Source organism: Caenorhabditis remanei, chromosome IV, assembly GCF_010183535.1.
Source record: "Caenorhabditis remanei strain PX506 chromosome IV, whole genome shotgun sequence".
Lineage (NCBI taxonomy): Eukaryota > Metazoa > Nematoda > Chromadorea > Rhabditida > Rhabditidae > Caenorhabditis > Caenorhabditis remanei.
The window spans coordinates 12,999,361-13,011,801 of NC_071331.1; the positions used below are offsets into that span (position 1 = coordinate 12,999,361).

The following is a 12,441-nucleotide window of genomic DNA, read 5'->3' on the forward strand; positions in this document are numbered from 1 at the left end:
CGATCACAAGGCTTTCGGACCAACTGCTGCCCAGTGAAACATTTTGAACAACTCGAAGAATAATGATCTTTTGGTCCTTTTCTTGAGAATCAAAGGTGATTTTTTGAAAAAAAAAGTATTTCTGGGTTAGAGGAATTTATTATTTCAAAGCTATAGTTGCAAAAAAAAGAAAAAGCTGATATCCATCTTCACCGGCGTTTTAATATCCTAATTCTCTTGAGACGGTATTCACTATCAGAAAAGATTCTGTAAATTTAAAAAATTATCAATGCTTAAATGAAAAAATAAATTACCTTCTACTGAGAAGAATGAGTTTCCTAATATATAAATCCGGCATTGAGTAATTCACATAGAGACTGCTCAACTCAATATTCCTTTGAAGATCAAATTCATCCATAATCAGTTCTTCCCACCTAATTTTATATTCAGAATACATAGGCGGTCCCGAACCAAATCTTCTGTTTTTCCAATTGAGACATTTGTGCTCAATCATAAGCTTCACTTTGCTTCTCTGAAGATGTTTCAGATGATAATCTATTCTTCCATTGAGATGAAATTTCCCATCGAATCCTACTTCTCTTATCGTAAAAACATGACCTAGGAGACTTGCTGGAATTAAAGTAAATTGGGAGTTAGAGAGAATTTCGATTTACCGTCATCACTGATCATCCATATATTCCCTTTGAAAGGGATTCCATAACAAGTCAGGGTTCCACGGATTGAGAAAATGAAAGTAGAGGCGAATGAGGTTATAGTACAGAAACAAAAAACCAGAACTGTGAAAATGTACATTGAAAGTGAATAGAAAATATAATCCACTTTTGAACGTATATGTACTTAAGGTGAATGGAGTAAGTTAAAGACAAGTCTTTATCAGTTTGTAGATAATGAAGAAGAAGAATAGAGGTGGGCGGAAGTTTGACATGTTTAGTTAGATAATCTGTTTATAAAAGTACAAAAGCATTTTTCACAACGCCTCAATTCATTTGAATCATAAAAACCAAACTTTCGTACTATTATTCTTCACAATCTTATTTTCCATTCATTTGGCATTGCTCATTTTAATTTAAGTTTTTATCAGACACGTCATCATTGAGTACACAAACATATTTTAAAATCTATTTTCCAACCCACAAACTGTATGTTCAAAGACATCGACCGCTCGGCAATCATCGTTCATCAGGCGTTTCATTCGACTTCAGTTGAAGTTATGCCAACTGAAATTCAGCATACTGTAAACTTGCTTCTAAACGTGACGTAACTCACGAAATCTTTACAAACAGACCTGTCTGAAGGACATTTGAACTCGGAAACTTTAAAAAACCCTTGAAAATAGAAATCTGTTTATTCATTGAAAGCACATTTACATTTTGGAAAGCGTCGGGGGAAAGAAATGAATACCTCGTAACTTCAAAAAACCTGGATTTCAGAGTAAAAAGGAAAGATCAACAATAAAATAAAAACTAATCGACCAGAGAATTCCACCATTTATCAATATCTTTTGTAGTTTCACTCGGCATCAGAGGTCTCGGACTTCCCTGTGTCGATGGTACCGGTAATGAAGGAGTTATCACCTGAAAAATTAAGAATGGAGTGAGTTCATTTTACATTTGAAACTAACCAATGGTGAGTGTTCTCCCATGAATTCATCAGATAAGTTTTTGGGTGAAAACGGAGAATCTTCGCCCCGTTCCTCTACGTCAGGAAGGTCATAGACGTTTAGTTGAAGCTGAAAATTCGCATAAAAATGCTGAAAATCAACAAATTTTCACATAAAAAAGCTACAAAAATACATTGGGATAAATATTAAAAAATAAGAAAAGGCTTTATTTGACACGAACTCACATGAAAATTCTTCGGCTGTCCGGAACCCTTTCGGATCTCGGAACTAGCTCGTTTCGGAAGCAACTGGACGGTTTCAGGCGATCGCGACTGCAATGGAAATGAAAAAAAGCAGAAGGCAAAATGGGGAAAAATTAGTGAAGGGGAATACCAAAAAAGGATTTTTTGGAGAGGGGCAACAACCAACAAAACTCTGACTTTACAGAGACAATGGATGGACGTAATTCACTACAAACTACAAACTACACTCTCTTTATCAAGAAAGAGTTCTCGAAAGACATACTTTGACTTGCTTTTTTTCACTTGAACTTCCAACCATGAACTTTCGAGCAGCCTCTTGGAATAGACCGGTTCTCTGAAAAGATCCAAATTGAAAAATGAAATTATTTTATGTTAACTCACCGAGAGAACGTCTGGAATACTTCCTCTCCGATTCTTCACTGCTGCCTTCTTCCGAATCGGAGGAGGCGTGTCTTCTTCACTACTCTCCGTCTCTTCTGTATCCACACTATCTCCTCGATTGCTTTCAAATCGAAGTCGTTGAGCAATAGTTTCTTCATGAGATATCGATGAGTGTCCAGATGAATGAACGACTGGATGTCCTCCAGATGGAATCACGCCTTCTGAATCTTTTTGACTCGGGTTTCTCATTTTTCGAAGGCATCCTTCGAGCCATGTTCGGATAGTTTGTTTTGCAACTTCTTCTTCAATTATGAATTCGAGTTCTTCCCTTTGTAACAGTTCTTCGAGTTGAAGGGATTTACGGATGTCAACGGAACGGTAGGAGAGCATACTGAAAAGAAGCATAGATTATGTTTTCTGCCGTTCCTGGTTCCCAGTGGAGCCTGTTCTCTAATAAAAGAACTCACTATAAAACGTCATGAAACGAAACTTCTTCTCCATTATGCAATCTTTCCATTTCATAACACATATGCTTGAAAAGAATTCGATCAGTTTCCGGATTCACTTCCAATCTTCCTTTCAATAATCTTAAAAGAAATTTGACTCTTTCCACCGGAATCGTTCGTTTCTGTTCTTGATCCACCATATTCCACACGTATTGAAAGTTTCGAATATCAGCGTAACTGAGAAGAGCATCTTCTTCAGATGAGTAGAACAACGAGAAGTTCTCCATGATGATAGCTGGAAAGGTCAATTAGGCCAAATGAAAATCAAAGTAGCGCGATTTCTTCATTTCAGAATAAATGCATACTGTGAAACAGTATTGTTCAAAGATAATCTCTAACTCACCGACAAGAAGATTTCGAACGATGTAAGTGATGATGAGATAGAAAGAGCAAAAATAGATGATAGCTCCATAAAAGTTGCCACAATCCGTCTCCCAATAGTTCATTCCTTCGATCCAATAACAGAATGGCGCACTTCTCTGAAAATGGACAGATGTTAAACAAAACAACAACGAATAATGTCTCTCTCTAGATGTTTTACTTGAAACAGAAACCATTTTTTTTAACATCAGCTTCAAATTAACGCTGAATTCCTCATATTCGTTCCAGTTCACTTTTGTTCATATTCGAAACTTACCATACAATCATGCATAATATCATTCCAATCCTCTCCGGTCAAACATCGAAACAACACAACCAATGCTTCGGAAGCTGTTCGAAAGTTGACGTGTCTGGAAAAGATACTCAATAGTTAGAGAGATTGAGAACCTGAAAACTCACTTGCTAACAGCCATTCCATATTTGACCATCGGAAATAGAATAACTCCAGTGTATGCATAGAAAAGAACCAAAAGAAAGAGAGCAGTGATGATGAAAAACGACCGAAACATTGACATTACGACTGTTAACATCAGCATTTTCAGAGTGGAGTTGCGGCCTGTAATGAAGAAAACTCGGGATAATCAAAGGAATATGTAACATGAATGCTATGAAAAACTATTGTAAACGTATATATATGTACTGTTTCAAATTTTGATAAAAACTTTTCAAAGAATTGAAAAGGTCAGTACTCCATCTATTGACGAACAAAAAACTTACTTGCAATCGTGAAGAATCTCAAAATGACAACAAGATATCCGAAGGTGTATGTAAATTTCTTCAGTTCAACTTGTACGTCAACATCAATTTTCGAAGAAGGAAGCGCCACAAAAAAATGAAGAAAAATCCAGATGACTCCGAAAACAGTGATCAATAAGTCCACTCGATTTCTTCTTGATTGCCAGAATCCGGAGAAAGTGTATGCAATGACTTTCAGAATGATTTCAACTACGAACAACATATTCATACAAGCAGCGAGAGCTGTTACAGTGAACACATATGTGGCTCTTTGCTCCTCTTCTTCTACATTCCATGGTATTACTAAAGTGAACGAATTGAGAACAACGAGAAGAGCAAATGCCTGATTGAACCATCTACTCATTGTCAAATCATATAGTTTCGTTCGAAGACGTGCGGATTCAGAAGGCTTCGGAGGGACGTGAAGTGGTTGAGCCATTTTCAATCTTGCTTTCAGATCATGCCATCTTCTTTGATCAACCGTAAGAAGAGCTGTTCCTCTGTTCTGAGTGTAGTTGGCAATGACCACTCCGACAAACAGAGTCAATCCAATCATACATCCAATGAATACATAGATATGAATGAAGACGACAGCCCAGGGTCCATGTCGATTCCATAGAATATCTCGAATCACATTCCATCCTTTGAAGCTGAGAGTCTCGAATAATGCAAGCATTGCGTTGCCAACATGATCGAAATTAAAGTTTCGAGGATTCGTCCACACTCGGGGAACCATGATTTTGGGATGCATGGCTTCCGTATCTTTCCCATAAACTTCTAGCCGTGTGACAAATAATTTCTGCCAGAAGACGCCGGTGCAGTTGTCCTGGAATAAAATTATAATTTTCCCGTTTCAAATAAATGTCATTTTGGGATGCATTTAGGAAAACCCAATAACCAAGATATACCGATATCAGTACCACATACCCTCGAAGAAATAGTCGGATCATTACACGCCGCCAACTTTCCACCAACAATTTGAACTCCAAAACTTGCAAAAATAAACATAACAACTATCATCAATATTGTCACCAAAACAATTTCTTTGAATCCACGAAAGAATTCAAGAACGACTCGACGAATGTGGGGGACCAGGGTGTAGATTCTAAACATTTTATTGAGTTTTTAGCTTTACTCTAAATTATTTTATGCTTACCTCAACGGCCTCATCGCTCTGCAAATCATAAGAAACTGGGCTAAACTGTTTATCTCCACATGTTTCGGCATCCAGGCAAGAAAGATTACGGATGTCTGAAATTAGATGAAGTGAGGATCAAACTTGATCACTGAAAACGAACAAAATAAATGAAAAGATTCATAACTCCTCCGACATCTCGAACAACTGCTTTTGGAGTAAAGAATAGTCCGTTGGCAATAATTTTGACACAGAGTTCGAAAGTCATTGCAAGAACGAAGAAGTAATCCATGATCTGAAAAAAGAAGGAAATAAGTACTGTTTTCCAAAGTTATAATTAATTCGAAACTTTTGATCGCCGAACTCTCCTACCTGCAAATACGCATTATTCATCACTAAATTCTCTCCAGTCGTCGGCCAAGGACTCTCGAAAAGCATCGAGATACACGAGAGGATGGTTACTGTAGCCATCGCCCAATCAATATACGGCATGATTCCGATGAGAGCACGAATCTCTTTGAATCTCTTTTTTGTTTTTCCACCTCCATTTATTCCATCATCTTGACTGTCATACTTTGAATGGACTAGTTTTTTGCAGAATTCACGAAGTTGTGAAGCTCGACCGACGAGAAAAAGTGGGCGGTCGAAGAACGGATGGTTTTCTCTCATGTCTTCTTCGATTCGATTTCTGAATTGAGATGGATTAGAACATCGTAATACCTCAAGATTGATTATTAAGACTAATGTCTGCATTGAAACTGTAAAATAGTTCAGATAAAAGTGATTTTTCTAGTTCATTTTTCAAATGAATTTTTTCCAGTTCTTGACAAAATCAATGGATTTTAAGGTTCCTTCTATTCCCCCAAATAATACCTTGTAATCTCTGCCAACTGTCTCTTCTGTTGCAGTGCTCGAATATCAATTTCTCCTTGCTTCGCATTCTTTTTCGGTGCAGAATCTGAGGGCCTTGAGAGGTCTCCATTCTCACTATACATATTGAACTGCTTGTTTCTCACAGCTGTTTGCAGAAACTTTCCAGTCATTGATCGAGATTTTCTGAAATGGAAAATAAAGACATTGGCAAATGATTTAAGATGAGATGTTTCTGAAACTTTTGTAGTACTTTTGGACAAGATAACTGAACAGAAAAAGTGAAAAAGTGACCACAAACTGACAGGGGAAAGTGTGTAAAAAGTGAAAAATAAAATTGACAGGACATGTCACAAATTGACAAAGGACAAGAGTTTCGAATAATGAAATCACTAGAATCACATGGCTTCATATACCTTTTACTCTACTTCTATTGAATTCTCTACCCTTTTTTTATTCTCTTAGACTTCTAGAACTTTCAAAAAACGTACGGTAGAGCATCTTTCCTCGGATACAAACTTCCAGATGAACGGGTGAAATGAGGCAAAAAAGATAACGAATTAGACAACGATTGACGAGTGCGATCGGACATTCTGCAATGGGTGATACACGTGGGATCGATCTCTTTCAGAGAGATCCTCCATGTGGAAACTGAAGAATTTAAAGAAAGAGCATGCAGAGTGCTGTGAGAATTCACATGTAAAACAAGAATGATTAGAGAACAGAAAAGAGAAGGAAATTGGGAAAAACATGCATTGATTCACAAATTAGTTTCTTTTCGATTAAAACATTTTTAGTAAAAACAACAAAGGGAGTAATCACACAGAGAGCAGAGATTTGACCTACTCAAGGAGATTATTGAGACTGCATCGAAGAGATGTTGATCCAATCTGACGAAATGTCAAACCGTGTTTCGAGATTTTCCTGTTACCAGCTGATCTCATCAGTCGTTTTGGGAATTCGAAGTCTGAAAATAGATAAAATATTGCTGCCTCAATGCCAAAACTTGGTTCAAGTTCAATAATCATTGATACAGTGATTTTTTTAATGGATAGGATCTAGCATCAAGATTATAAAATAAACCAAGAAACTCGGAGTGATGATATCCGGTATTATCGTAATATGATGGAATAGTAAGAATTAAAACAATTTCTTTTCAGCAACTAACCAGTCTCCATGACATCAGTTGTCTCCAAACTATGATCCACTGCGAATTGATGTGTGAAACTTCCACGAACCTTTGGCATAGGAAAATCGCTGTCTGCTCTGAAAACTTGAAGCTTTATGAAGTTGAGACCACAGTGAACAAACTTTCTCATCACAGCCATCTGAGGTCTCGTTGGAAATTTCTCGAAGACTCGAAGTCTCCAAGGAAGAGTAGATCTCATCGAAGTTGTCGCTTCTCGTGCTTTCAGTTGTTTCACTTTTTTGAGTTGTTCATCCATATCCAAGTTATCGAGAATTACAGCGACGAATAAGGAGAGCACGATCTGAATGTGATCAATAAGAATTGAGATAAGATGTTATAGCATAAGGATACCACAAAATTGAAACAGTCAAATGATCATTGAAAATATTTACTGTGACATCAACTCAATTGGTTGACGATCTATCTCTGCTTCGTCAAAAATTCTTATCTCAATACGTTTTCACTTACCAAAGTAACAAAGAGATGATATGCGACAAAATAAAGTGCCACAAAGGGAACCAGATTGTCATCTGTTGCTCGAAGAACTTCCACAACGAAATCGGTCCAACCTTCCTGTGTTATGATTTGGAACATTGACATGAACGCCTGAAAAAAAGTGTTCCGAGGATATCCTAACTTATTTCATATATATCTAAATCTATTATATCAAAATCAAAACAGCAAGAATATTCCGAAACTTACTTGTGGAAAAGTTCGAAAATGATGAAGATTGGGGACGGAGTAGAAAAGTTGAAGAGAAATTGCAGAGCAACAACAGATAAATGCAATTGTGAATATCACAAGTCCTCCCAATTTCTTCCCTGGACTGAAGATTTTCCATACGAAATCTTCAAGAATCGGGGAGGCCTTGATCAGTCTCAGTAATCGAAACGTTTGAAAATAAGTGAAATAATTCCGTTCGTAGAAGAATTTCACGCAATTCAACGAGCTTCCGATGCAAAGAATCAACTCGAATTTGAATATTCCTCGACGAATAAAGTTTCGAAATCCATAGCAAAGAATTTTGATGATGCATTCCACGTTGAAGAGAATTGTGAATCCAACTTCGAACAGGTAGAAATTGTGTTTCCGTGGGATGTCTGTTTCATCGTGACGGTAGACAAACATAGCATTTCCGATTGCGTTGAGGACGACGAAGATGATTACAAAACATTGAAAATACATACTTCGCAGCATCTGAAATAGAAATTATGTTGGATTGAGACTGAATTGACTAGTCACCAGACTAATTTTTTAAAAATTTTATTTGAAACGAAGGAACAAGTCACTGACGCGTTATATTCAGAAGAAAAGTTAAGTGAGATTTCAATTTAGGCCGGGTGCACAGAATTAGAACTAATAAGGAACATTCTGTTAAAACTTCATAAAGAACTCACCCATTGCAACTTCTGTTTTGGTCCTTCTGCTTCAACTTCTCCATCTAATCGAATCAATCTCCATCCATCATCAGTTTTCTCTAACTTCTTCCGAAATCCTTCATCCAACGTCACCTCTTTCTTCTGCCACATTTCACTAAACTGCACTCGAATCTCCGCGAATGTTTCAGTGATCACAGCAATGAAGACGTTCTTCACAAGCCAGGCCAAGAAGAAAATGAGAGTACAAAAATAGAGAAATGCTAGATAGGAAGGAAGTGAATCCATGCAATCGTAGAGTACGTAGACCCATCCTTCTTCAGAAGCAGCCAGATAAACTGTGAAGACACTTGCTCCGAAGTCATTGAACATTCCATAGAATCCTTCTCCCTTTGCATTCAGATTTAGTTGCATACAAACCATTGGATTTGGGCATTCATATCCTCCAATTCCTTCAGGAGCACACATTGTATCGGGTATGGCAAGGTCCATTATTGTGACGTTGTTAGGGTCGGTTTCTGTGAAAATCACGGAAATTATATATGAAATTCTTGATAATTTATTGGCGGTGATTAAAAAATGTTTTTTAATGTTTCAATCCCATTTCAAGTACCATACTCAATTTCTAGTCGCAATAGCTTCTTTTTTTTTTAAACAACTCACTTGGCTGAACACAATGATAGTCCATTCTTCCAAATAATTGAATTCCAAATATTGCATATAATGTCATAAAAAACACAAAAAACAATGTGACATTCTTCACTTGTTGAGATGAACGTCTGAAAATATCCACGTATTACTGTATTCTGATTCCCCTAGATTCACTCACTTTAACAACTGTTCAATCCTATTTTTCGGTAACTTGAATTTGACTATAAGTGGTATTAATCTGATTATTATGAATGGCCGAATCGACCGAATGACACCGTACCAAACACGGTAATTTAGATGAAGAAATGGAAAAAATTTGTCTGAAAAAAGAAGAATTAGAGATATTTCAGAGAAATGCAACTTACCAATAAGTTGATAACAATGAAGAAGAAACGAGAGTAAGTGAATGATTGAAATGAAGACTGAGAATTGGGACCAGCGATTTGATAAATATGAGGAATCGCACTGAAAATAATTTTTTTTAAATTCACTGTTTCAACAAATTTATATATTGCTGGTTTATATTTCGAATAGTTGCCATATTTTTTGAACGAAAAACTCACTCGAAAAATGCCTTCATAATGAATTCGTAACACTGAATCCAACATAAAAACTGATACTGAAATGAAGTCGGCTGCCAGAATGATATATGTTAACGGTGGAAACAATTCAATTGTTCGTGGAGTATGCAGACAGACCTGAAATAAGAATTGTTTTTAGAGAGAGAGCTTCCAAATTATAGGTTCAGTGAATCAGGCAAAAAAAACCAGACTCACCGTTATCATTGATATTGTACATGCTATTTTGAGGGCCCACTCCACACGATCACTTTCTACGTAACCTGAAAAATCAATTAGAATAAATTAGTAGACAGGACGAAAAGGATCTCGGGTTTCCAAGTTAGCGATTTCGGTACACTCTAATCAAAATGTTCTGTTTCAAACAACTCATGAAATTGTTAGGTGAGTGTCACTAAACTGATTGGTAGAAAACATACGCTTCGAAAGAAAACGGAATTTAAAAATTTACGCAGAAGTTACGGATACTAGTAGTAACCTCCTCCAGGAAGCAATAGCATCCATAGTGGAGTGGGCAGAAAAGGCGAAACTGTCACTAAACCAAAAAAAGACAGTAACAATAACACTGGGAACAAAACAACACGACACAAGTTACAATATTGATGGAGATGTAATAAGGAGGGAGACGGTGGTCAGAGACCTAGGATTCATGATCAACCCAAAACTAACCTTCTCTGATCACTGGAGAAAATTCACAAATTCAGCGAAATTCATTATTTCTCAGATATTCCTACTCTACCACAGTCGCAGTGAAAAATTGCACATTTTGCTTTATAAAACATTTGTGCGTCCGATTCTTGAATACGGCACCGTAGTTAGCAGTCCCATAAAATTAGCAGATGTAAAAGCCATTGAATCAGTACAAAACGCTTTTACGCGCAGACTACTCAGCAGACAAAAAAACAAGTACATACGAATAGATGATCCAGATTACAAAACGGCGTCTGAGCGTAATCAACTATATGGGTTAAGTTCCTTAGAGTCCAGGAGGCATGCAATCGATCAAACATTCATATATAAAATGTTATTAAACAAAGTAGATCTTGAAACCAAAAACTTCTTCTCTTTAAGTGAGTACACTAAAACCAGGTTCGTCTGGGAAAAGTCCAAAACTAAACTACGAAGCCATTTTCTTATTAACAGAACCCTTCCAACTATGAAACTCTAGAATGTTGGCCATCCTGACACAGTCCTGTAGTCTTAGCAATCCGTCTGTTCATGTGACTCTTAATCTGAATGTTCTATGGTTACTTCTTGTCATGTTCCTCTGTAATACTCTCTCTGGTATGATCTCATGTGTTCATGTTTAATGTTTATTCCTCCTAGTATAATGTATTGAACCTATTGTATTTGTATGTATTGAATTCACCGATCTATACTTCTATACTTTCACGATACTTTCACGATCGTAATAAATTATTATTATTATTATTAATTCTTTTAAATAGCAATTTTGATATTCAACAATAATGAATAAAATAACTCACTACTCCTGACTGGCTTCTTATGTTGTGTGCTAAGCATGTCTGATATGGCGGCAATGCTCTCACGAGCTCCGAACGGAGCCGCTGAACCCGGTGCTCCACGTGACGATGAGTTCTTCCGGGCCAACATCGCCGACGACAGGACCGCCGCTTTGGCCACTGAAAAATTGATTTGAGGATTTGCAACGCCACCAATTGAGTTATCAGTTTTTACAAATAGTTTCAAGAATTAAAGACATCTAGAAACAGTGATATTTTCTGCATTCATATATTTTGTGTTTATTTTCTGCTTATTGAATCCAGTTCAGCCGTATATATTTTTTATTACTTCCCCCATTTTCCGACGTCTTCTCCATTTTCTTATTATTTTCAAGATGTGTGAGAAAAAAGACAATTGAAATTGAAAAATTATGAAATTCGATCCTTTTTTCTTCTCTGCAGTTCCTCCTCTTTCCTTCATTTTTTCTCACTTGTTCATTTAAAAACAGAAGAAAACAAAAAAGTTGTTGTTTCATTTTAAAACAACAAAAAACTGAAGGAGGAGGAGAGGAAAGCAACCTAGATTATCAAGGGAGCAATTTGGAATAAAAAGGAAAGGAGCGATACGGGAAGGAAGAGCAAGAAAGTGAAAGCAGGAGAAGAAGAACAGGGGAACAGGAATTGAAGTTTGAACACAAATGAGCCAGAAGATATTGCAACAATTTCAGATTTCTGTATGCTTAGGATTAGGAACAAAGGAAATGAAGCGATAATGCGAATTGTATTCGGTATGTTGAGATGAAGAATGGACGAAACAGTAAGATATTGTAATTGTGACTCGGAGAGGTTCGACTCTGAGAAATCCATTTTCCGATCAAGAGCTGAAGCAGTTACTAGTGTGGTACATTGAAGTTGCAAGACGGTATATCTTACTTCTGTTATAAATAACAACAAAAAGGTCAGTTCGAATCACACCATCGTCGCAATATCCAAGCAAAGAATACATACAGTTAACCCTATTTAGAAACGGAGTCTTTCACAGAGTAGTACATGGGTTTTGGAGTTCCCTTTGCTTCAGTACACTTCTCACTGATAATTATCCAGGAGATGACCCCAGAATAACAAGTAGATCAACGTACCTTGTGAATATTTTCTTTGATTATTGATGGTAGTTATCAGACTCTTTTTCCTCTCCGACATGTTTCAGAGTCGTTTTTTTCTCAGAATAAACCAGTAGAAGATGTCGTTTTGTCTCTTTGAATAGTGTAATAAAATTGAAAGATTTGAAGATGGAATTTGAAGAAGTTGAAAAA

The 12,441-nt window shown here is 36.7% G+C and overlaps 1 protein-coding gene across 1 annotated transcript; it reads right to left on the minus strand.

Moving 5' to 3' along the window:
- Nucleotides 1–1,463: 1,463 nt before the first annotated feature.
- On the minus strand, nt 1,464–11,279 carry GCK72_013653 (uncharacterized protein; the record flags this gene model as incomplete). Its single annotated transcript, XM_053729927.1, has 27 exons — nt 1,464–1,574; nt 1,622–1,729; nt 1,846–1,932; nt 2,126–2,197; nt 2,245–2,635; nt 2,712–2,985; nt 3,094–3,229; nt 3,388–3,481; nt 3,531–3,687; nt 3,849–4,692; nt 4,794–4,971; nt 5,023–5,117; nt 5,165–5,296; nt 5,374–5,689; nt 5,875–6,057; nt 6,718–6,838; nt 7,040–7,137; nt 7,183–7,361; nt 7,529–7,666; nt 7,763–8,257; nt 8,458–8,954; nt 9,100–9,215; nt 9,266–9,407; nt 9,453–9,552; nt 9,651–9,785; nt 9,864–9,928; nt 11,153–11,279. 27 exons carry the CDS (start codon nt 11,277–11,279, stop codon nt 1,464–1,466), a joined length of 5,391 nt encoding a protein of 1,796 aa, XP_053584699.1.
- Between the last annotated feature and the right edge of the window lie 1,162 nt (nt 11,280–12,441).